Source organism: Triturus cristatus, chromosome 1_1 (assembly GCF_964204655.1).
Source record: "Triturus cristatus chromosome 1_1, aTriCri1.1, whole genome shotgun sequence".
Classification (NCBI taxonomy): domain Eukaryota; kingdom Metazoa; phylum Chordata; class Amphibia; order Caudata; family Salamandridae; genus Triturus; species Triturus cristatus.
In genome coordinates this window covers 932,556,685-932,583,336 of record NC_140579.1, presented here as the reverse complement: position 1 = coordinate 932,583,336, position 26,652 = coordinate 932,556,685, and the positions used below count along the sequence as shown (strand labels likewise).

The 26,652-nt window shown below is 44.3% G+C and overlaps 1 protein-coding gene across 1 annotated transcript in view; it reads right to left on the bottom strand.

Annotated features, from left to right (window-relative positions):
- LOC146871312 (FYVE, RhoGEF and PH domain-containing protein 2-like) overlaps positions 1-26,652 on the bottom strand; it is a 385,168-nt gene that overhangs the window by 146,194 nt on the left and 212,322 nt on the right. Inside the window, exons 4-6 of the mRNA XM_085646736.1 lie at positions 10,579-10,706; positions 10,352-10,413; positions 9,378-9,476 (exon numbers count right to left, since the gene is read on the bottom strand). Coding sequence (XP_085502862.1) covers positions 9,378-9,476; positions 10,352-10,413; positions 10,579-10,706 — 289 coding nt within the window. The remainder of the gene's footprint in view (positions 1-9,377; positions 9,477-10,351; positions 10,414-10,578; positions 10,707-26,652) is intronic.

Here is a 26,652-nt window from a genome sequence, read left to right as displayed (position 1 = left end):
CATGTGAATTCTCTTGCCACATAAATCCACTCTCTACTTCCCAGAAGCTTCAAATTTCCAACTACACTTAACATAAACAATACTCAACATAAAGTGTTAAATATAAAGCAATAATCACCAAACCAATACAATAGAAACCATCATCTCTGCTACCAAGAACTACTGATCCAGCGCAAGGGACAAACATTTACATATTCTCCTTATGCCACAGATTCTTATTCACAAAGGTTCATTCATACATTCATTTGTCGGGCCCATAACACCAACACACTTCACATCCACACAAAACTAACTCTAATCTGTACACAGGAGAAGGGGTTGCTGGACATGTGGGTACTTTATTATCTATCAGTATTAATTTTCTTACTACTTTATATATACATTCTATATACACTTTCTGAATTCTGACTTTATCATCAAGGCACTCCACTGTTTGGTCGATGGACCAACTAGTTGGACTGGTTGATGGTGAATTAGAACCAGCTAAAACACAATTAAAGTCTAGAGAACATTTGATATCTTCAGTCATTAATTTAAGAACCACAAACTCATTTCTTGTTATTTCAATTTTGTTTATCTAAATCATTAATCAATCCTTTAATCTTGCATATATTTACTACAGCTCATAATTTGAAACTCAGATGTATTAAAGAGTAATTAAACATTTAGAAAAAATGCAGTAAATCATTTACCAATGAACAGGCGATTAGAACTTCAGATCGAATAGGGAGTTATCCTCATTCTCAAGTAAAGACTCCCTCAGACAGGCAGTCTGACCCTCATCAAGAGATCAAGAGAAAAATACAGGATATCTGAGATTCAGCAATGTCCATACATCAATCCGCAGCATGGATTAACTCCACACCCAGACTGGCAGCATAGAACTTAATAAAAAATAGGAAAAGTCGGGAAATTTGAAAAAGGAACAACCTCCCAACAAGAACTCCCTCTCAAAGAATAACCCAGAGACAAATGCAAGCACAACTCCAACTGCAACTCTCGAACTCCTCCCGAAACAACAACCCCCGTAATGACAGATGAGGGGTTATTATACATTTTCTTGCCTTACTTCATACAAAATATGGCAACTTTAGGGGCAGACCAAATTTTCTGATTGGACAGTTCGGGTTTTCAATAGTTCATTGCATTCTTCCCAGTGCAAACTTGTTCTGCATAGTGACTTGGCACAGGAGTTCACAAATTATGATGGGCCTTCCGATTCCTATGCGGGGACCAGCAAATGTATCTTTTCAAGGCAAAAGGGTCCTATTGACAGGTTCATTCTTTGTCTCTTCCATGGTTCTCATACGGTCATCTACTGACTTGCGGTCAAGTCCACAACACATCGACCTTGGCAGGGAACACGATGTCAGGAGTTCATTTCACCTCGTGATCTCCAGAGCTATCTGGGCATGCGCAGAAATCATCGTGCTTACATGGTGGCATCTGCTTCAGAGAACGCCATCTTGAGTACTGCGGCCAGGTAGGCCCGATTGTTAACTAAGCGAAAATAGACATTTAAAATATAGAAATGAAGGTTCTAATGTTCAAACCCACACTAATCCCAATATATTAGTATCTTCCTAGCTGCAGCAACATTTAAAGCGATAATACTTACCATACGATAACTTTAAGCCACAATACAATCACGAAGCAATATAAACCATGCAATTTTACTATTTTAACACAAGTTAGTTTACGAACCATTGTTAATTATTTAACTTTGCCATGCAATTAGCAGTTTAATCCCACGTGTATTTATGTTCATCAAGGTGCAAATATTGATTAGTACCACTTCCCCTTCAAACATGTTATGTAAATTAATTTTAGAATGATTACGTAATTAATTTAATGCAAATACTGGCGGGACTGAGAGGGTCCAGAGAACCCACCAGTGGCTGTGTACAGAGGACTTTTTCTCAAAGCAAACTAACCCTTTGATCTGAACACCAGCCACATTGGGACCACAAGGAGACACAGCATAGGAAGGAGAACTGTAAATTACATTGCTCAAAATAAGATTCACAAGTTGTAAAGGCTGCATGATGCGTATACTAACATGTGCATCTCACCTGTATTGTGATGTGTTCTTAGTACAGCCACAAAAATAAATACATCCTGACTGTATATTACAGTTCATTAAAAAAACTTAAATGTATATCAGAGCCATATAGAAAAACCAAAAACCTTAAATGTATATCAGAACCAAAGAGCATGACTCACAAAAACAGAAGGCTCTTAGGTACCTTTGTCAGAGAAAGTGGTAAAATTAATCTGAAACCTGAATAGTGGTCATTCCATTGATATTTATGTTTTCAGTTCCAGCCATGTCTGAGTTCCACTAAAGTCAGTGAGAGTCTGAGACAGAAGGTGTAATATTCGTTGTAACAAGTGCTAGAGATTGAATACAGGCACTGGGATCTTTACCTTGTATTTAGATATCCACTACCAGCCGCAGATGTCAGTCAGCAGAAGAGTGATGAGCCAGGGTCGACATAGCTAGACTCTGTTTTCTCTCCTTCCCTATTCTCCATCCCCAGGTCTACTGCTAACCAATATAATCCCATCTTTGTGATTGCCCGTGCAGACAAAAAAGTGTGGAAAAGTTAATTGCTCCCGCTGGATTCGGATTTCAGGTTACTTTATTCTGGCATCTATGGAGACGATTTCCTCTTACTAAACCATAAACGAAAGGACTGCAATATCACCCAGATACATTTTAGTAGTACTGCAGGATACTTGCTTGACAGTTAACATGAATTAGTCTCAGACAATGACCTTTGAATGAAAAGCATACCTATAGCTGCATCTGAGGGATGTGAATTTAGAAGCTGTCACTCGATATAAATACACACAAGAAGTCTGAACTGGAAATTACATCTTAAAGGGACACGAATAACACACTGACTTTTTCTTAAAGGGTTTGCTCTTTTAAATCTATGTTTAGAAATTATTTGATGGTATCTATCTTTAATAAAGGTGCATAACCAGGTGGCTTGGAGCGTCAAGATGGCAGTCGCACTTTGAGAGTGCTCTGGACCCCTCCATCATCCGCTCTGCCGTCCGTCGCCATCCGTGCCCATCCTGTTCCCTAACCCACTGCCAGCGATTAAGCACCCTCCCAGCGACCTGCTGATAACAGGGAACCACAGCGGCACTCACCGGAGTGGCAGATTTGGTGCTTGCCTCCTGCATGGCCCGAGTCAAAATGGCGGCACCCACCAGGATATGTTTGGACCCTAATCGTTGGTGCCTACGGCCAGCGGTTCTCCCTGCCGAGACGCACCCCGCCACGGCTGAGCCCGGTGGCCATGCTGGCGGATTCGCGGCTGTGTTGAGGCAGCTGAAGACTGCTGAGCGAGGATAAGGGGTCCGCGCTCTCCATGGCCGGCTGCCCAGAGACTTGCGGGTCCCGCCCCGAACTGATTCTTACGGCCTAGTGTGCTGAGCTAGTTCTGCAGGGGGCAGGAGGCGGGTGGCAGCCCCCGGGAAGACGGTCGCAGCCCAAGCGGCGGAGGGCCTCCCTTGAAAACCCTGCTACCGAGGCCCCGTGGACTGAGGACGTCCTTCCGGCCCTGAGGGCCCTGTGGGAGGGCGAGACGTCAGCTCGGCCTCTGCGGGCGCCCACCGCTCCTAGTGGGGGATCCTGTCCAGCTGCCGAAACAGGTGGGAGAAGCCCGCCTGCTGTGCCTCCATGGACATGGTGAGTCCGGCACACTGCGTCACACAGAGGTGAGGAAGCCTGCCCTCCTTGCGGCCGACAATCCTACGCAGGGTGCAACGGAGGCCCGATAGCCCTGTGGCAGCCTGTGGCGCCACCGGCGGGGGAGATTGGCTGTCGCAATCGGGCAGCAGAGACCCCACTGGGGGTTTCCCTCCCCCCGCTCTTCAATTCCTGCCCCAGGGCGCCGCAGTCCCTGGAGGGTGTTTGCTCCCAGAGCACACTATCCTGCACGCTCCTGCTTTTGCTGGCACAGGAGCGACGCCGTGGCGTCCCGCGCAAGAGAACCCATACAGCCGATGAAGCAGACCGAAGGCACCTGCCTGCTGAGCCTCCACAGACGCGGTGGGTCCGGCGAACTGCGACACGCAGAGGTGGGGAGGCCCACTTTCCTCGCAGCTTCCCAATCCTAGTGTGAGCAGAGTAAAGGCTCGGTAGCCCTGCGGCAACCTGCTGCGTCTCCTGCGGGGGAGACCGCCTGTCACGACCAGGCAGGGAGACCCCGCAGGGGGTTTCCCTCCCCTGCTCTCTCTTCAACTCCAGCACCACGATCCCTGCCGGGGTATCGGACTCAGGAACTCACGGCCCTGCACGCTCCTGCTGGCACTGGAGGGACGCTGCGACGGCCCATGCCCTGGGCCTTGCCCCCGATCCCCACTGATGAGAGATATCCACTCTGCTACCTCCGAGGGGGTGGAGGTGCCTGGGCGGCTGCGGTGAGACTGACAGTGGGACCACGTGGTGATCTGGGAGATCCCCCTCAGCCCTGTTGAACACCCTGCCCTCCAGACAGAGATAGGAAGACATTAAACTTTGGCGAGGCCACAGGACCACAGAAGAGTGTGTATCAAATCCGAGCCAGACTCCCGCTATGTAGCACCATTCGACCCGCTCCGCGACGGTGCTGTGTGAAAAGACTGCCACCTACCTGTGGGTCACCATGTACCTGGCGAGCGGAGCCTCCCGGGAGTCTCGGCCATCACATCGGGTGGCGGGCGACAGGGGATCCTTTCATTTTCTGCCTCCTCTCCTGATTGCTCGACTCCCTGCACGTCTGGCGAGTCGTGCCCTGCTCCTCTTCCTCATCGGCCTTGTGTTCTGGCTTCGGGCTGGCCCCGGTCCGTCCGTCTGCGTGATCCCACACGTCTGCACCCCTCCCGGGGAAACGAGAGGGGGCCTCGAGAAAGAAAATCGATCGGACGGCAGGGTTCGGAGTGGAGGGGCTCTCTCCCCTCATCCTCATCGTTTAATTCTTTCTGCCCTCATCCTCATCGTTTAATTCTCCCTCCTCCCGTCTGCGCACCAGAATTCCGCTTGGACCTCCTGCCTTCCTGGACGAAGGTCATGGGTAGGGATAAAGCACCGAAGACCACCGCCACCCAGACAAAGATGGACTGATTTACTACCACAGACTCGGGGTGGTTGGGGGTACCGCAGACAAGGAAGCCCCTCCTTCTACAGACTTGTCCACTATCCTTCAGGCTATCCATACCTCCCAAACTTCGGTGGAGGGAAAGATTGCTGAAGTCCGGGTTGACGTGACCCTCATCCGCCAAGACCTTCGCAATGCCATCCGCCGCAACAACCTCTGCTTGGTGGGTTTTCCGGAGGGTGTGGAGCAGGGCCGGGCGGCGGAATTCGTGGAACGCTGGCTGCGCTCCTGGATGCCCGAGGCTTCCCTCTCCCCATGGTTTGTGATCGAGCGAGCACACCGATCGCTTGCGCCTCGGCTGCCACCAGGTGCGCCCCACAGACCGATAATACTGCGGATCCTCAACTTCAAAGACTCCGTGCTGACCGAAGCCCGCAAGCAACAACATCTCAAGTACAAAAAACAGTCGATCATGATCTTCCCTGACTATACTCGCGAGGTGCAGGGCCAACGCCGCTCCTTCGGAGACGTCAAGCAGAAGTTGTGCGCTCTTAACATACAATACAGGCTCCTCGTCCCGGCTCGCCTACGGATTGTGTTCCAAAACAGAACTCTTTTCTTCGATCCCCCTGAAGAAGCCTTGCACATGGGTGACAGAAAAATGCCCCTTAAAACCCAATGCACGTGACCCATCACCCGTAGACGGTGCTGGAAGTGCCAGTCGGAATACCCTGACCCCTCGGCCACAGCTTAACCGCTCCCGCAGGTGGCGGGGCCAGAGACAAGCCCATTCAGATTCACCATTGGGCCGTGCTCACCAGTTGACGTCCGAGGCGCCGTCCGGTGGTCTCCGTGCGCTGCGGCACTCTGGTTCCTCGGGCCACTCAGATCCCGAAGGTGTCTCACCTCGACCATCACTGTTGGATCTACCTGACACTGATCTCTCTCGCAGCCCGACGCTCCTCCTGGGTCTTGCTTGAACTCATCTTTGCCTTCCAAATGCACTTTAAGCAGCGGATGGGTGCTGCACTTCCATGAACTATTAACTTTTACTCCCGATGGACATTACCACGAACATCCTACTGAGAGGAGGGGTCCTCCACGATTCCCCATTCCCAAGTGTTTTAGTTTGGTCTTCCAGTTTGTTCACTGTTAGGGCGACAGATGCTTCCATTTTCGAAGTGTAGGGAGGGGAGGGGGAATTGGGTTGGGGAGGGGGGACTGTTGTCCCGATATGTTTTTGTTGTTTTGTTTGTTTATTGTACCAGCAGGCCCCACTCTGTAGAATTGCACCCACTACTCCGCGCACCTAGGTTACTCTGCCCTCACTGGCCGCTCGTGCTAGGTGTCTTGCCCTATGCCCATTTTCCCTATGCCTGACAATCGTGCTGAGAAAGCGTTGCTCCACGTAATGTCCATGAATGTTAATGGCTTGCTGGATAAGGTCAAGGCTATTGCGTTATGCTCCGCATCACACTATAGATATCCTGCTGCTCCAAGAAACTCACCTGGTGGGCAATCATTGCCCCTTCCTGGCACGTTATGGCTATGGTGGAGTCTGGCACTCTGGTTTTAATTGGGGATCGCGTGGCTGTCCTGGTGCACCGGGGTCTTCCGCTCGTGGTGAACAAGGCAACCCATGACTCGAAGGGCTGTTTTCTCCTCTTGGAGGGAAGCTTCGGGGACCGGCCTCTTAACTTACTCTTAACTTACTCACTGTATATTCTACCTCCTCCCTATTGGCCCCCACGCTTCAATGTCTCGCTACACTGGTCGCCGCCCTACCCCTGGGGATGACCATAATTGGGGGAGACTTTATTGCAGTAATGCAGTAATGGACCCTGACCTTGACACTGCTTCGGCACCATCCACCTCCAGAGTTACTCAATCCACCCTCCTGTCGAACTGGGCTGCCACCCTGGGTTTCGGGGATGCCTGAAGGCTCTGGCATCCGACAGCTCGATGCTACACCCACACGTCAGCTTCCCATCACGCGCACGCACGACTAGATCATCTCTTTCTGCCAGTTCTGGATTGTAGAACGGTTTGAGATGTTTCCATCCTCCCTAGAGGTTTATCGGACCACTCCCCAGTGGCGCTGCGGGTGGGCAGTCTCCTGATGTCCTTGCGCCCGATCTGGTGGTTGAACACCTGATTCCTTCAAGACAATGACTTTAGAGTCCTCCCAGTTCTACCGATACCTGCAAATACGACATGCCGTCTCACGTTTCAGATGGCACCTCCATACCTGACTATAGCCCGCCCGAGGCCCAGACCATGACCGGTAATCTAAGGAAGGGAGGAATCTCCCATATCTATTGTTCCCTTAACAACACACCAAACACATTGTCACACCTCAGGGATAGATGAGAGGGCTGGCTTGGGTCTTTATATGACGCCGATTGGAGGGACGCATTGATGGCTCCCAAGACAGTCAGGGCCTCAGCAAGGCTTTGCCTGGATCAAATATACTACCTTCACACTGCCTATCTTACGCTGCTGCGTCTTCATAGCGCTGGGCTCCGACCTGATGCATCATGTCCCCGCTGCAGCCATATACAAGCCGATTTTTATCACATGGTATGGTGTTGCTCCGCTATTACATGCTACTGGGAGTCAGTAACTGGGGAACTCACTGAGGTTCTAGGCTGGGAAGTCCCTCTCAACCCACTGAATGTCCTGCTAGGTATCACTGAGGGGCTGGATGGATCCAGAGCTGAAACACTCTTTCTCAACACGGCACTGATGGTGGCCAAAAGAGACATTGCGGCCAAGTGGTTGAGCTCAGCTGCCCCCACCCTGGCGCGCTGGCGTAGAAGGGTGGACTGGTGCACCGCCCAGGAGCAACCCCTATATGAGGCAAGAGGCTGCCCGAAGAAATTCCGTAGAATGTGGGGCAAATGGGTTGGGGTGGTGGAAGACTAATTCTTTCAATGTATACTCAAGGTTTGGAGTGGGTGCGCCACTGTCTTTATTTCTGCTTCGCCTATCAGTTCCTTAATGTAGGTGTAATACCCTCTTGTATTCGCCCTGTGCGTCCAAATGTACAAACAGCTGGTATTGTTTTCTTGTTGGCTCTTATGAAATCAATAAACTTGGTTATCAAAAAAAAAAGTACATAACCAAAAGATTTTTCCTGTAACATTATAAAGTTGTCCATCCTTATTGCTTTAACGAGACCCTCATTTTAAAACCTTTGCAGGTTAATGTTTAAATAAAGCACTTCAACACTCCAAGTTTGCTTTAAAGGTTGCAGTCCAGTTAGAAATAGGGCAGCAAAGTTTGAAATGTATTCTTTAATATTTGTAAGTTGAATAGCTTTAAGGAAATAGCTAAGGAGTGAGACAAAACAACTATAGTCTCATTAAGGGCCCTATTATGATGTTGATCGGAGGCTTTCCGACCAACAGCTCCGGTTTCACTTTCGACCACCGTATTACAATGACGGTGGTCGGAAGTGAAATCAACCGGTTATTCCGGCTGGCTTTCCCCGTCGGCCAGTCAGAACGAGCACATAATCCCTTAAGGACAGCGTTTCCGATGTCGGTATTACAATGTCAGTTTCCCACAGGCTTTCCATGTCGGGCTATAAGAATTATGTGGCTCCCCTATATCACCCCTTGCCCATTTTTGGTGGTTTTATAGTCACCCTTGTGGAATGATTAGCTCTACCCAAAACTATCAGTGTTAGTCCCCTTAGTTTTCTTTTAGAGGAGAAGTTGGGTATTAAATTAGAAACAAGCCTACCAATGATTGGTTCTCAGATGTGAACAAAATTGAAATCACTGTATGCAATACTGGACTCAAAATCATGTTACCACGAATGAATATGTGTGTGGATTTGAATCAATGGGCTGGTGTGCCACTTAAAAACTTCTGCATTTTAACTGAGGTAATTTGTTTTCATAGATTAATGGACTCCTCTCTCATTAACATATGTCATATAGCGTCAAGGATGACAAATCTATAATGTGGGCTACATGCTATAGGAAAATGGGTGTGTTCCAGATCGCATTCGTATTTGAAGGTGGAGTGAGGTGATGGGATACAGGCAAGGTGGAAGCCAAAGCAAGGGATTCTGGATAGATGACACGCTTAGGCATGAGAAACAAGATATGTTTGACATGCATCACATTATGAGCTCTGTCACGGCGTTGTCAATGTTTGAAGAGTAGGTTAATTATAAGTGAGGTGTGAAATTGTGGGTGACCCATAGGTTACAGGAAAAGCTGTGCCATCCCTGCGGAACGCTTTACTCCTGTCTCATGCTTCCTGATGGCTCACCATCCAAGAAGTCGCTGTTCAATCTCTGGCAGGATGAAGAGCTCATGGAACCGGTGAATAGAAGAGATGTTGGAGAAAATAAGCTTTACCACATCGCAGCTGTCAGCGTCCAAACACCCATTGGTATTTAAGACCGTGACTCTTCGCACTCCTAGTGATATCCGAGCTCTAAGCCTTTGACTGGCCACTCATATCGGTTCTGTACCCATTAACTCACCCAATGATATTGAAGTCGCTGCCTCAAGTTTTCCAATGGTTACTGAGCTTCAGGCTTTACTCATCCAATGGCGACCATCCTTTGTTTACTCGATGATGTGGGGAGACCTCGATATATAATCATCCTGTGCTACTGAAACCATCAGCTTTTAATCTTTTCAGTTAATCCTCCCATAAAGAGGATTTGGGCCTGATTTAGAGTTTAGCGGACGGGTTACTCCGTCACAAACGCATCAGATATCTCTTCTGCTGTATTACCAATAACACTTGTAAAACGGCGGACAGGATATCCACCAGTGTTGATTGAGTAAGCCATCCGCCAAACTCGAAATCGCGCCCTTTGTCTCCCATTGTTATTCGAGGTGGTAGGTTCAGAGAATGCAAGGTGAAACAAGCTGTGCTGATGGACTTTGCATCAGTTGAGATGTAAATGTGTTTTGCACACCTACATCAAGCAGTGATCGAGGCGAGCGACCCTGGAGCTCCAGGGGAATTATGGAAGATTGTCTCCTGAGAACATTTTGAAAATAGTGGAGTGAAACTGTGCATTTTACGGCACCACTTTTCAAGAAAAATGGCTTGAATATGCTTTACAGGCAGTTGTAAAGAGGCACTTGTGAAATACCCCCATACTTCACGGCCAGCCACGTGAGTTAGGCCAAAAAGAGGGCTAATGGGGAATTTCACAGCGCAATTTCACAAATAAATTGATTAAAAAGGCAACAGCCTGTTGAAATAAACATGGCACACATACATACATATATATTCTGACAACATTTCTACACCAATATTCTTTTTGTATTCTTGTCCTTTCCACCACCTGGGGAATATCATGTAATATGAAAGACCATTGACTTGGAGTTGGGCATGTTGGTGACATTCTTTCACAGAGAACTTACAACCTGCAGCTTTCAATGAGAGAGCTGTCCCTCAGGTTAGACATGGCTTAAATAGTCACACAGCAGACTTATCCAACATCACTAACCTGATCCAGAAGGTGGAGGTGGTTCACGTAGGCCCGCTCTGTTTCCAGCAGCTCAGAGACAATATTCTTTTCTTCTGGTTCCTGAAAATGGTGAAAAGCATTCACATGCATGAAACATGTAAGCCACCCTTGCCCTGCTTGGCATGTGGGGGTGTTAATTTGCGATATATGGAAGCTGCAAGGCATTATCTCCTCGTCAGTCCTCTCCGTCCCAGTGTTAAAGATTGTAGGAATTGCTGTTAGCATGAGCTAAAAGCCATTTTGTTCCTGGCAGCCATTTTAGTTAGCCATGTGCTCACCATGTGCTTTCTCCCTCTTCCAGACCCTTGCACATGCTCAGAAAGACCTGTAGCTGTCAGAATGCACCTGCTCCTAGTGTAGAACAGTCAGGCTATTCTTACTGATGTAAGCAGTTTAGTCTCCCCTCCCACTTTGTTGAGCAAGCAAATTTTGTATACCCATATTAGTCAAATAGTATTCTTGTATGTGCCAGGACCTTCCCTTGGTTTTATGCTGACTTTGTAACAAATGCATATATAAGCCCCCTGTTCTCTGTACTCCTTAGACTGTCTCATACAGTGGCCTGAGGGTACTGTGTGACGCAGTCTCCCTCATGTGAGGTTAATAAATGCATTATTTTTATATTACAGCTTCCGTGCCAATCTCTTCTTTGTTGGGTTAAAGGACCAGGTGTATCAGTGAACCCCTAAAAAGGTTTTTATTTCTTCAAATGGCGCCCGAACGTGGACTTCATCGGCGAAGCGGCTATCCAGGGAGTGGTCTTAACAGGAGACAGGAATCTACTGAGGAGGACAGGACAGGAATCTATTGAGGAGGTGATGGAGCAGGTTGTACAACATTTTGTATACCTCCCCCATTTTGCATAAAAATACTAATTAAATAATCTATTAACTATAATATTATTAAATGAGTTTGCATGTTTATTAACCAACTCTTATTAATATAAATTACACGTGGGATTTGCAATTGCATGGCTAATATAATTTTTATGACTAAAATATATACGCATATTAACAGTAGTAAATGTGGTAATTAGAAAATTGCATGATTTATGTTGCTTTGTAATGTTCTGTAATGTTGCCCAGAAGGAGGATCGAAATGGTGAATATAAATATACAAGCACATAAAGGGATTAGTAAGGGGTAAACATTAGATTTGTTATTTCTTTATATTAATTATTCTTTTGTGTTTGTTTCGCTTAAATTAGCATTTGGGCCTAAATCAAAGATGGCTGCCGAGACTCCACGATGAAGTGGCCATTTTCTCTTGTGGTGCGGAGTAAACAGCGCCTGCGCGAGCGCTTCCATGATCCTCGCAGTGACCTCTTAACACAGTACCCCAACAAGGATGACACATTGGACGTCTTCCAAGAAAGGGGAACAATAACTTTTACAGAGAACCGGAACGACTTGATACAATTTTTAACGGTGACCTCACCCCTTGAACTGTACTAAAATCCTGGGAACACATCAGACGATTCTAACCAACCAATCATGACCACTCTAAACTTTAAAATTGTAACTTCTATGTTTAAGTTTTTTTTATAAAAGCTTAGCAGAATAGGGACTAGGGTCACTTGTCGTTTGCCGCCTCCTACCCTTACTTTGATGACCTGGATGCTGTCCGACTCTTTGACGACTGCGAACTTTTGACCGACGCTTGCACGTCTTTGGTCCTTTGCCGATCTTTGGGACTGTAACGTGCTAGGCAGAGAACTCTGAGCTTTGGTTTATTACGGACGATCTATACAGAGCCAATGAATTAGAAGACCCCAGAGTAGTATGATTAGGTAAATATGAAGTTCTGTGATTTTCTGAAAATTTGATATAAACTTTACGAAATAAATGCATACTAAAGCTTTATGAAATTTAGATAAATTATTATTGATTAATAAGAAACAACGAGTTTGTGGTTTTTCAGCTAAGCAGGAAAGGATTCTGAATCTTAAAATGTGTTTTAGCTGGTTCTAAAATCATCATCAACCAATCCAACTAATTTGGTCCATTGACTGAAGTGGGAGGAGTGCCTTGATGTTTGGGATTGAGGATCTATAGGCGAAAGGGCGTTAATGTATATTTTTAAATGACTTTTTCTTCCCTATAGGTTATAAGGTATTTCCCCACATGTCCAGCGCTTGAATTACTCATCCCTCCTGTGTGTGCAGACTCGGTGAGAGAGACGTGTGAGTGTTGGTGTTATGGGCCCCACCAATGACTGCGTGTGTGAATGAGCTAGTGTGATGTCGGGTCTGCGATGCAGGGAGGGTATCGGTAAAGGTTATTCCCCGTTTCCCGGTCTTGCGCTGCAACAGTTTCTCTGGTAGCAGAGTTATGGTTTTTATTGTTTTGGTGATTTTTGCTTGTAAATTGCTTATTGATTATTGACTGTGAATAAGTATTGATTTATGTATTAACACTCTATGTTGAGTCGCGTCGAGTTTTATGTTTGACGGCTTCTGGGATGTAGGAAGTCGGAAGTTTGTAACGGTTCCGTAGTAGAGCAGAGGTAAGCGCTGCTCTCGGGAAAGACGGAATTATTGTTGCCCTGTAGGTACATGGGGAAAACGTGTGACGATTGAAGTTGCACGACGCATTGTCTGGGTTCAATTCGGTCACATCATCGTGTGTTGCCATTAGAGACATTTTCTGTATGAGAGAAGTGTATGATAGCGAAGGTCACCTGTGAAATATTTGGTCTTAGGTACCAGGAGTCCAGAAGGCACTCTGATTACGTTTATCACTGGAAAGGTAATAGGGGTTCTCTAAGCTTGCTAGAAGGATAAAGTAGAGGGAAGTGCTACTTTATTAACGTGTGTCATAATTCTGTAGTAGGGCAGACTGTTCGCTGTTCTCGGGAAAGACAGAATTCTGTGTGAATGAACTACATTTTCCGTATGAAAGTGCGTGAATGAGAAGGCATTCAGGTTAATTGTGAAACTCTGGTTTTATTTCTCAGGAGCATTGGGTCTCCAACTAGGTGTCTTAATTCTGGAAAAACGGTTAGTTAATGCTTGTTAGAAGGGTAAGGTAGAGGGATGTGCTACTTTATCAGCGGAAGTAACGATTCCGTAGTAGGGCAGAGGTAAGCGCTGCTCTCGGGAAAGACGGAATTCTTGTGAAAAAGGTCATTAACTATACTTGGTTAGCGAAACAGATAATGGTGGCGTATTTATGTCGTAGCTAACAATTTTGTAAGTCAGAAGAACGTAACAAAAGTTTGCCAATAAATTTTGTAAAGGAGGGGTCAGCAGAAGTAGGAGTAGCTGACGTCAGAAATACCGCGCTGGGATTGGCTAACATAGACGTTCCGGATTGGTGCGTTAGTGTACGCTGTGCTGGGAGTGGAGAAATACAGGGTGACGTAGACGCTCCTGATTGGTGCGTTAGTGTGAGTCGCGCTGGGATTGGAGAATTGCAGAAGTGACATAGACGCTCCTGATTGGTGTGTTAGTGTGAGTCGCGCTACGATTGGTTAAAACAACAAGAATAGTCGTAGAGAAGTCTAGTGGTACACGAAAAACAAAATGATGTATTACGATCCACCAGAAAAAGAAAAAAAAAGACTTGGTTTGGAAAAATAAAGTGTTTATTTAAAAAGGACAAACCGATTAAGACTAGAGAGGGACAATTACTTCCTCCACCGAAATCGCCGCATCCTTTATGGTTGCGAAATATGGATATCATACTTGTATCTGGTTGGACAATTGGGTGAAGTACACGAAAGATGATGGAGTTTTGGCAGTTCCAGAACATGGTTCATTTAATTTAGCGGTTTTGAGAAATTTGAGAGAAAGAATGATGAATCTAGAACCAAGGCCTAGACCGACTCAATTTGAAGCATTGACAGAATGGGAAGATGAGATGCATGACAGAGAAAGACAGAGAAATGGTGGAAGATATGAGTACATGTTTGGTAGATCATATGGACAGGAGAATCATGATGATAGAATGAGGAGATGGTGAAGTCGAAATATGGCTGATGGTCTGTTTCCGGTAAGACATGCTGAGGAAGTTGTCAGTAGAAAATGTGTGGAAAAGAGAAATAATGTTGAGTCAAAGGGATATGGTATGCATGAATCAGAGGATGATGTTCTTGATGACATGTTTTATAAAAATCCATCCCCTTATCAGTCAGATTCTACCATGTTGATACCAAGTGCCCCAGTGAAAGAGACTTCACAGAATATAAAGTTTGAGACAGTATTGCCAGAAATAGGAAGGAACAATCCTTTTAAGGAAGTGGAGCAAACCCAACATGGTAAGGAAAATTCCAGAGAATTAGCAAAAACTACTTTAGAATTCACTGAGAAGATTAGGGAATTAACTAAAAATTTGGAAGCCGTAACTGTTCCAGTAACTATAGGACCCGTAATGCCTATTTCTGATAAACAAAAAGATAGTGAGCATTGTTTGACGATTCCTTATAACAGTAATAAACACACAGAAGGCCTAGAAAAGAATATAGATCAGAATCCATGGAGACCAATGACAAGTATGTTAGAACAGAGTACTCCTAAAAATTTGACAGTAAATCAAAGTTTAGCAGACAGGATGATAATGACGACAGAGTCAGTTCCAGAAACACCAGAGAGATTAACGCAACAAAATTCTGGGAAAGACAGTGTAGGGATTACTTCAGATGAATTGAGTGAATGGTTAAGGAGTTTGCAGCAAAAATATAAAGAATCTCAATCTATAGATGTAGCTAAGCTAAGAATGACATTAGAAGAGTTAATAGTAGGAACTATCCCAACTGAAAAACTTAAGAACTATCAGGATGAAGAATTACTATTTCTATGCAAGAGCATAACATGGAGAGCAAAGAATCTACATGAAAGACTAGAAGAAGTGACAAATGAGATGGGTATAGACTTTGAAAAGGTAAAGGCTTTACAGAAACCATATAGAGTAGATTCTTCTGAAAAGGATATTGAAAATATGAATACCACGGGAAGAATGACCCAGATCAAGGACATAATCATTTTGTTAAGAAAATGGGGAGATGTAGATAAATGGAAGAGTAGGTGGTTCAGGAAACGAGATGATGCCTTGGACAAAACTTTTGCAGCTTTACCATAAGAGAAAAGGAAAAGGTAGTAACAGAATGTCCCATGAGAGAAATTCCAGGAGGAGGATATGTACATGTTCCCTGGACTAGACAAGATATTTTGTCATTTACCAATGATTTCCCTTGACTACGCGAAAAGCCAGTCGAGTGGTATAGGCAAGTGGATAGATTCGTTAAATTATCATCTTATGGATTGATTTAAACAGTCTTTTTGACATAATAGTACCAGCAGACCTATGGACAGAGTGCAAGCTTATGATTAATTGGCCTGCACAGGAATATCCTAGAGACCCAAAAACAGGAGCCCCTGATCCCGAGGTTATGAAAAAATATGAACAAGTAATTGTGTTCCTGAAAAATAAGGTACCTCCCAAGGAAACTGATTGGGTAAAAATTGACAGGACTCATCAGGAAGCTAAGGAATCGGTACATGCCTACAATGAAAGGTTGATTCTTGCCTTTAAACAATTCAGTGGTGATGAAAACTTGAGGGAAAAGGATTTAAGTCACTTTGTATACAGATTTGTATATGGGCTAAGACCAGAAATAAGTGAAATGATTAAACAGCATACAGTAGATTGGCAAAACAAGAAAATAGATGAAGTATTGAGACATGCAAAGTATTTTAGTGATGAGATTGAAGCTAAACAACGTAAGTTAAAAAAAAAAGCAATATGGGCACAAGTCAAAGTAGCAGAAAGACAGGAAACTCAATTGATTGAACAAGCTAGTGGAACAGGTATGAAACCAAAATTTAATAATGGAAAGGGAAAAGGACAATTTAACATAGAAGAAGCCAAAAAGAAATGGCCTTGTCATAATTGCAGAAGGATAGGGCATTGGAAATCCGAGTGTAAGTTTCCCCCAAATACTAATAATGATAATGCATCATTGAATCCGCAGGTGCAGAAAGAGGTGAGTTGTCAACCGCAGCGACAGCAGCAGGTTGTTGCCCAACAGAATGAGGCGTCAAAACCACCTTTTCCACAGAGCGTAAATACACAAATACAGTAATGAGACAGGATTCTACAACGAAGAACAGGTAAATAAGCTGCCGCGCTCTAGCGCTGTTTCGCAGTATTGGCTAAAACGCTATGAGAGTGAGTCAGAAGAAGGATATTGACGGTGCCGAAGGGAGGAAGAAGAGTGCGTACTTGGTGCAACTCTGGAAGCAGACCAGACAGGCCCTTTTGTGGACGGAAAGGTAAATGACGAAAATATTACTTTCCTAGTTGATACTGGTGCTACTCGATCAACTGTTAGGACAGCTGATGTTAAAAATCTTCCTCTCTCGAATGAAACAATCCAAGTGGTTGGAGTATCCAACAGACAAGTTAAGACGTATCTCACAGAACCAGTAAAAGTCAGTATAGGGAAATTTTCCGAAATGCACCGCTTTGTTGTGTGCGATTCAAGTCCTGTAAATTTGTTAGGGAGAGACTTACTGTGCAAGATGAATTGCACTATATTTGTACCCCTGATGGCATAGCATTTGAGACCCTTGATGAAGATGTACTGTATAAAATGACAATAGCTAATATGGAACCTGAGATTACTGAAGCCTTTGCAGTATTCAACCCTGACGAACTACCACGAGAATTGAAAAACTCAGTAAAAACAGAAGTCAGGGATTTCACAGGAGAGGATGTAGGATTAATGAGATATGTGGATCCTGTAAAAACAACACTAAAGGAAGGAATAAGCTATCCAAATGTTACCCAATATAAATTAACACCTGAGATAATTGAAGGAGTTACTCCTATAATTGAAAAAATGATTAAACAAGGTATTTTGAGAGAAATAATGAGTAGTCCATGTAATTCACCAATTATGGGACTGAAAAAGCCTAATGTAAAGTTCAGAATAGTACAAGATTTGAGAAAGGTAAGTAAACAAAATCGTTGTGTCATGTTGTCCTATTGTACCAAATCCATCTGTGATTTTGTATCAGATTCCGCATGATGCAAAATGGTATACAGTGATTGATTTGTGTCACGCTTTCTTTTCCATCCCATTACATCATGATAGCCAACAAATGTTTGCGTTCCGTTTTGGTGAACGTATTTTGGCATGGTGCCGAATCCCACAGAGGTATACAGAAAGCCCCTCGATATTTAATCAGATTTTGGAAAAATCCTTAGAAGATTTACAGATGCCCGAGAATTCAGTGCTAGTTCAATATATAGACGATTTGCTAGTAGCATCAAAAACTTGAGAAGCTTGTGTAATGGACACAGTAGCATTGTTGAACCATTTGGCAGATTGAGGACTTAAGGTATCCCCATCAAAACTACAATTTTGTCAGAAAGAAGTACAATATTTAGGACATAAAATTGAAAAAGGACTGAGGAAAGTAACTACAGACCGAATCAAAATAATAAAAGTAATGAGAGCCCCAATGACGCAAAGAGAAGTGAGAATGTTTCTTGGAATGGTCGGATATTGTCAACAGTGGATAAGTAACTTTTTCCTGATAGCAAAACCTTTGGTACGCCTGACAAGAAGTGATGTAAAAGACCCCATTGATTTGAATAAAGAAGAGTTAGCAGCTTTTAAGCAATTGAGAGACAGGGTGTGTGAAGCACCAGCATTGGGTATGCCTGATTATGAAAAAGAGTTTGAGTTGTATTGCAGTGAAAGGAATGGATGTGCACTTTCTGTACTTATACAGAAAAATGGAAAATTGAGAAGACCAATTGCATATTTTTCAGCTATGCTAGACCCTGTAGCTGTAGCATTGCCAGGTTGTTTGAAAGCAGTAGCTGCTACTTGTAAGAGTCTGGAACAGAGTGAAGGAATTGTGATGGGATATCCTGTGTGAGTGTTTGTACCTCATGATGTGGCAATCTTATTAACAAGGAGCCGCACTCATTTCATGACACTTAGTCGGCTGACTAAATATAAGAAAGTCATTTTAGGTGCACCAAACGTGAGCCTGACGAGATGCTTGAATGTAAATCCTTCAACGTTATTGCCTGACACAGAGAATGTGGAAGTCAGAGATGAAGTAGATCATGATTGTTTGGATGTGCTTGACCTCTGTACCAAACCACGTCCTGATATAAAAGATGTACCATTGACAGAAAGTGACTTTGTGATGTTTGTGGACGGGTCATGCCTGAGAACAGAAGAGGGAATGCTAAGTGCAGCATATGCAGTATGCACAGTTGCAGCAGTGATGGAAGCATCCTACCTGGGGGGAGTAAAATCAGCTCAGGTTGCTGAACTAGTAGCTTTATCTAGAGCATGTAAGATAGGAAAGAATGTGAGAGAGACTGTGATAACTGATAGTCAGTGTGGCTTTGGTGTTGTACATGATTTTGGTCAGATATGGCTGCAGAGAGGATTTCTGACTTCAAGTGGAACCCCTATAAAGAATGCTGAACGACATTGTGCATATCGCCCAGAGGCTTCTGGTGTGGTGGAACAAATGAATGGCACTATTAAAAAAAGATTGGGAAAAATGTGTTTAGCCACATGTTTGAAATGGCCTGATGTCTTGCCTCTGGTACTCATGACTATTAGATCTATTCCAGATAGAACCACAGGTCTGAGTCCCCATGAAATTGTCATGGGAAGAGCAATGCAACATGTTTTTATTCCAGTCAACAAGCTGTTGCCTATAACTGATGACTTGGTGTTGGATTACTGTAAGGGACTGGCTGACGCAGTTCATTCTGTGTTTCATCAGGTTGGATCGGATGCCACCACCCTTGAAAAGAAGCAAGCTCATGATCTGAGCCCAGGAGACTGGGTGGGAATCAAAGAACACAGAAGAAGGAACTGTCTGGTCCCACGTTGGGGAAAACCACGACAAGTGATTTTGACCACAACCACAGCTGTAAAGTGTTCTAGAATAAAGAACTGGATCCATGCTAGTCATACACTGCGAATTCCAAATCCAGTAGACAACAAAGAAGGGGGATATTTTGAGGAATCAGAGTCAAGCTCTGAATCTGATATTGAAGACAACAGAACAAGAGAGAACCCAGAAAGGGGGGAATCAGAACCAGATGTGATTGTAGCTCCAGAAAAAATTCCCTTGAGAAGAAAATTACAGATTTCAGATACTAGCTCAGACTCGGAAACAGAACAGAGACAAGAACGTACTGGGCAAGAGAGAAACAGTGAAAAGATAATAAAGGAGATTCTTGATAAAGAAATTCCTAATGAAAAGTTTAGAGAAATTCCATCCGAAAAAAAAGAAATAGATGGACAGGTGCCAGATACAGAGAGCGAGGAAAAGATTCTTGCAGAAGATCCCCGAGGAGTTGTAGGGAATCCAAACACTCAGTTAGAAGAAAGGATAGGTAATCAGCAGGAAGATTGTATGCAAGAACCACGAGGAGGGACAGAAGTAGGGAACAATAAAGTGGTGGAAAGGGAAACAGCTGAAAACAAAAAGCCAGTTGAAACAGAAACAGAAGATAGCGATGAAGAGATACCAGAAGGTCGAGTCCTGAGAAAGAGAGCATGGAGAGCTGAAAAGAATAATAAAGGAAATAATTCGAAAAGATCAGCAAAAGAGGAAATCTGGCAAAACAAGATAAAGAGATTGAGATATCGACTAACACAAGTGAATTCTTCAAGAGCAGAACAAGTGAATGAAGTATCCAGTCAAGAAAAAACGAAAAGTGAAGAAATAACTACAGCGGAGGAAAATAAGAGAATAAGAAAACCTAACCAGAAGTATAAGTCGCCAGAATGGTCATATGTGGCTTTGCCTGAAATTAAAGAAGAGGAAGATAGCCAAGAAAACCCAGAGGTGACTGTACAAGAAGTGGTTGAGGAAGACGAAGAATCGGAAATCCTGAGAGTTATCTTGTCCGATATTGGAGAAGAGACGGATGTTCAGGAAGTTCTGTATCAAGATTATGAGAAGAAAGTAAAAGACGATCAAATGCCAAACTGAAGAGACCAAAGGAAATATCAATGGAAAGACAATAAAATACTGGAGTAGAAATAACTGATAGAACCAAGTAGGCGCTTAGAGCCTTGGGTTAGACAAAACTAGTTGTGAAGTAGAAGAGGCTAAGTCAAAAGACACTGTTCATTTTTTTCGAAATGGCAAACACAGAGAATAGAAAAACTAAATGTAGTTTTCTTAGAAGGTGGCTAAAATTGTGTTGTTGTTGTACAGGATTACTAATGCTTCTATGGAGTATTTTAGCTTTGATGATTTCATTTAAAGTTACCTTAGATACAATAGAAGGACATAGTGAGAATAAAACTAATGTAGAAAAGCTTCAGAAAGAATTTCCGACTAAAGTAGATAGAAATTACTTAAACCAAGATAGGTCTATAAATGATTTTTCCAACAATGTATTTTCAAAATTATTGTACAAATATGTAAAGACAATGGATGTGAGGGATTGCTACGTTTCTATGCAGTTACCTGCATCTGTATCTGAAGGAGTGACATACCATCACCTTCCAGTAACGTGTGGAATAACATGTAGTGTAATAGCAAGTTTGTTTTATAAAATAGGTAAATTAGAATATTATTTTTCAGATGTAGATAACGTATTTTCACAAGTACCCGTAATTAACAAATTGAATAAAGTCAAACCTGCAAAGGTATTAGGTGAGTTTTTCTTAGAAACTAAAGAATTAACATTAGAATCTATATTTAGAAATAATCTAACTTGTAGTCTAAAGAAAGAAGAGAAAGTGTTTTTGGATATGGTTGAAGAAAGGAGATTGAAAATGCAAAGGAAAGTACCTGAGGGAAGTGAAAAAAAGACAGTCTGGGATGTTGAAAAGGAAAAGCATTTGAGAGGAGAAGCTAGTCCAACAATGGCTTTAGATTGGCCTCAGAAGGGAAAGTTTTGTATTAGAAGGAATCAAACTGACTATGATAATTACTTTGTAGGTAACAGTGATTGCCATGATACATATCGAATCATGGGTGGATGGGGATTTAAAGGTGGAAATGATCCAGTCTTTCTTGGGTTGTATTTTATCTGCGGGAACAAGGCATATTATCGTTTGCCAGATCATTGGTATGGCACATGTTATGTAGGTCTGGTGTTTCCAAAGATATTCCACATGGGAAGAGGAAAAGATGGTGTATATACGTTAAGTAGTCTACTAACTCGTAGAAAAAGAGAGTCTTGGTCAGAAATTGTGAGAGATATTTTTGGAGCATTGATACCAGCAGTGGGAATATCTCTGAATGCACATAAAATTAGGAAATTATCAACAGTAGTGGATCGCTTGTCAACAAGCACCGCTGGAGGATTCTTATTAGTAAATACTGAAATGGTTGCCATACATGCCATGGTGATGCAAAATCGACTTGTCCTTGATATAATATTGGCAAAAGAAGGTGGAGTCTGTGGAATGCTGAAAGTTCAATATTGTTGTACTTACATTCCAGACGAAAGTAAAGATCTGAAAGTCTGTATCAAAAATATAACTGAATTGCATGAAGAAATTGTACCACTGGAGGTTGAAAGTGTTTGGGAAAAGATTAGAAAGAAACTTACTTCTATTAAAGATTTCTTATTTAACTTAGATAGCACATTTATAGGTAGAATCTTATTTCCATTAACATGTGTGGTTTTCCTAGTATTAATATTAAGATTAGGATGTTTATGTTATAAAAGAAAGAAAATACAGAAAAATTTAAAAAGAGAAAATGAGAAAAGAAGACAGAATAAGAAACAAGAGAGGGAATATGAAGAGGTAGAATGAAAAGAAATGAAAGATAACATGTATAAAACCGCTAGAAGAGAACAAATTGGGGAAACAGAGATGTGAACTAATCTAAAGAATTCATTTCGCTTTCTATGATAAATTGATACAAAATGTTATGGTGTGGTGATAAAATCACCAAAGGGGGGATTGATGGAGCAGGTTGTACTACTGTAGGAGAGTAGGGTCTGCTTTCTATGTTCACCCCCACTTTTTGCTTTTGCTTTACTGGTTTTCGACTTAGAGGTGGGTGTGGGCCTGCTAATCAGACCCACAGCCCTGCTGTTCTCTCTCTAAATTAATACTATGTACTTTAGGTGCATAACCCATTTGGATAGGATCACCTTATTGGCCCCTGTACAGTGTACCCTAGGTACCCAGGGCATAGGTGTACCCTAGGCCTACCAGGGGCTGCAGCATGTATTATGCCACCCCTGGCCTGGCCTTCCATTCTGACACAACAGGCTGATCACTCAGCTGGGGCAAGGTCGTGTAATCACCCCTTGCTTAGGTGTAGTATTCCTATACCTAACTTACATATAGACACATGTGTACCTATCAGTCACTCCTATGGCAGGCCTTGACAATCCTGGAGGCAGAGTGCTTGGTAACATGTGAGATGGTGCTCTAGCATGAGCTGAGCCTGTCTGCAGCTTTCGGAACCTTGTCCTTATAGCTGTTCTATGATATAGCCTACCATATACTCTTAAAGTGCCTTACAATCTTAGACGGTTATGGTAACTATGGTTTGGCTTTATCGAAACATGTCGTGTAAGGTGTCTAACACTGTGGAATAATACCCCCATGCCATTTCTGGACATGAGAATATTATTCCCCCCTTCTAGAGGGAAAGACATGTTAACATCATACTTCAACTGTTAGCCTCTGACCAAAGCCTCAGCATCACAAAATGGATGCTGCTGCCACGACACAAGTCTGACCTCCTGCAGCTGGGAGTGATCCCAGCCAGGGAGGCCTGGACAATAGGTTTCCTGCTTGGGGAGGTGCTAGCACCTCCCCAGACAGCCTTTAGTGTATTGGGGCAGGGTGGGCTGAAAGGAATGAGACATGCCTGGGGCACACAAGGTGTTCCTTGCATAGTCCAGTTCAAACCGGTGCTGGGGCACTCCAGCCCCAGCTCTGGCGCGAAACTGGACAAAGGGAAGTGGGTGTAACCACCCCTCCCAGGTCCCACCCATAAGGCGTGACCTAGCAGGTATCCCAGCCCCCCAGATTAGTATAAGAGTGGGAGTTGGGCCTCAAGACTTTAGATTATCCTGAACCTGCAAAACTGAACAGAAACTCTGGACCTTCGACATTCGACGAAAGAAGAAGACTGAAGAATCTCCCTTGTAGCCAAGGAGTGGCTACCCTGTGCAAACAGGCACCATCAAGAGACTACCCTTTGCTTTGCCCACGTTCTACGAGGAACCGACTGCAGAGCCCGACCAGAGCCTTGACTTCCAGACTTCTCCGACCCTGATCCACATCCACAGCAAAGCTGAGATCCGTGGAGGCGACGAGCGACGTGGGACCGGCTACCTGGAAAAAGTGGCTAGTAACTTAAAGCGCAGCTTCTGAGGTACCCTCGAAGTTGTGCACCGGGGATTGAGAAGCCCCAACCCCAAGCACCATCTGCACCGAAGATCAGCCCCCCACACTCCACGAGTCCTGCGTGGGGCCCTTCTGCATTTTCCTGCTTGCCGCGTCTGTCCGGTTGCTTGCCCGCTGGCTAGTGGCCTTTGTGACGACGCACCCTGAAATCTTCTGCGCTGGTTTGGCTCCTCCAGACTGGCTCCCGCTTCTCTGCAAAGAAGAAGCACCCCAGACCTTCCTGGTCTGCACCAGAAGCAAGTCCTCCGTTCTTCGTGGGTTCCGCTTGCCAAGGCTTGGTGAGTCCTAGTCCAACTTCGACGTCGCCGACAGCAAGAGCCTTCGTGGGACAGCTCGCCTCCTGGTCCTGGTCGTCCTCAACGCTTCCTGGTCCTCCTGGCTGCAGCGACAAGCTTCACCTTCACCTGCAATCTTCACGACATCGCCTGGTTCCTTCCTGGTTCCACGTGGTCACTGGCTAGTGACCTTGACTCTGTCCCTTCTGCTTGCAGGTTTCCTTTCTTCTTGATCCCAGCCTTGGGATCCACCGGACACTCTTCACTGACTGCCTGTCAGCATCTTTCTTCAGGCATCCATAGGAGTCGACGACGAAAACGACTCATCTTCACCCCTATGCACCCGCAGCCTGTGGGCTAGGTAACTTGGGTACTCCGGTGCTCATCAGGATAGTGACTATCCTAGTGTCTAGTTTTCAAGTCTCAACTTCCTAGCTACTCCGGAAGTGTCCTAAATCTACCGTTTTCTAAACTGTACTATTGCTATTGACTTTTACGCATTACGCGTGAGTGTTTCCACTCTGCACACGAATCCCGTGGGCCTCCCACTTCCTAACTAACGCTAGTGTAGTGTAGCCCCAGCGATTCCCTAGGCCTAGGCCTATTCTATTTCCGTGACAGTGGTTCTTATACCACTTACTTAGTATATGGTTTGCGTGGCCCCTAGGGCCTAACTGTATTACTTACCTGTGTGACTTAATGTATGCTTAAATAAGACTGTGTTGTACTTACCTCTAATCTCATAAAGAGTGCTGAGGGTTTGACTAGAATAAATACACTTTATTTTATATATATATCTGTTGTGGTGTCCTTTCATTTGGTATTCAAGGGATTATATATGGTATCACAGCTGGCTTCACATGCCATTCAGAGTTTAGCCTAAGACTGCTCTTGTCCATGCTACCACTAGGATAGCTGGTCTATAAGGTTGACTTTACAACCAATCACCATAAGGGTATTTGGACTGATATAAGGTGTACACTAGAACTAGTGACGTCATACATCAGGCCAACTTCTCACATTGGTGAGCAGCGGTTGGGATCTGAGCTTGCTGTTGTAATACCATTGTAATCTTGAGATACTAAATTGAAAGATCACACAGATATTGTCTAGGTACATATAACATAGATTATAATACTTAAGTCCTACTGGACTTTGTAGTTGTAGGTTGAAGGGAGTAACACACCCTGACTACAACTACTAGAGAGGTTTAGTAGATACAACTAGTGTAGGTAGGTGCACACACCACACCCTCACTAGATCATGTCTCTGAGAGGAGATCAAGTGGATGCTCTCTCAGGAGGATCAGGTCTGCAAAAGACCCCCTCTAGATATGATACCTTAACATTCCAGGAGATGAGACACTTGTGTACCTCCAGAGGAATAAAACAGGGTGCAAACCCTACCCTCCTTCAGTTAAGACAACTCCTAGAGGAGTATGACATTCTTAGGGCATCTCAGGCAGGTACCCTAGGTACAGAGGAGGGTCTACCCACCACAGAGGAGTCAGAGGAGACTTCAGATGAAGAGGTAGACAGCCAGGGCCAAGTAGGAAGACTTAGCCAGGCTAACCTAAGCTTACATGGGAGTTTGCATGGGGTCCCCCCTTACAGACCCCCAAGTAGGCTTACACAGAGAAGCAGGAGGGACAGATCCCCTTCAAGGGAATCCATCCACTCCCATGTCTCTAACATCTCTAATGCTTCCTCTCACAGGGGAATGACTTCCCCTGAGAGAAAGGAGCATGAAGCCAGAATGAGGGAAGCTAATCTGAGGATTCAGAGGGAAGAACTTGCCCTTGCCAAAGAGAAGCTTGCTCTGGCTAGAGAACAAAAGTTGAGTGGGTCAGAACCCACTGGTGGCAGCAATATCCCTAAGGATAGAGACAGGCACTATGATAATAGAAACCTGAGCAAGATTGTCCCTCCCTACAAGTGTGGGGATGACATCCACAAATGGATAACTGCTTTGGAGAGAGCTTGCAAAGTACAGCAGGTACCCCAAAGTCAGTGGGCAGCTATCTTGTGGCTCTCCTTCTCTGAGAAAGGCAGAGACAAGCTCCTCACAGTTAGTGATGAGGATGCAGATAATTACACTGTCCTGAAGAGTGCTCTGATTGATGGGTTTGGCCTAACCACTGAACAATACAGGTTGTTGTTCAGGGATACCCAGAAGACACAGACTCAGGACTGGACTGACTTTGTAGATTGTGCCACTAAGGCTCTGGAAGGCTGGCTAATGGGAAGTAAGGTTAAGGACTATACAGGATTGTATAATTTGATCATGAGAGAGCAAATACTTAACAACTGTCAAAACCAGCTATTGCATCAACACCTGATTGATTCTGATCTGACTTCTCCCCAAGAATTGGGAAAGAAGGCAGATAGATGGGTCAGGACTA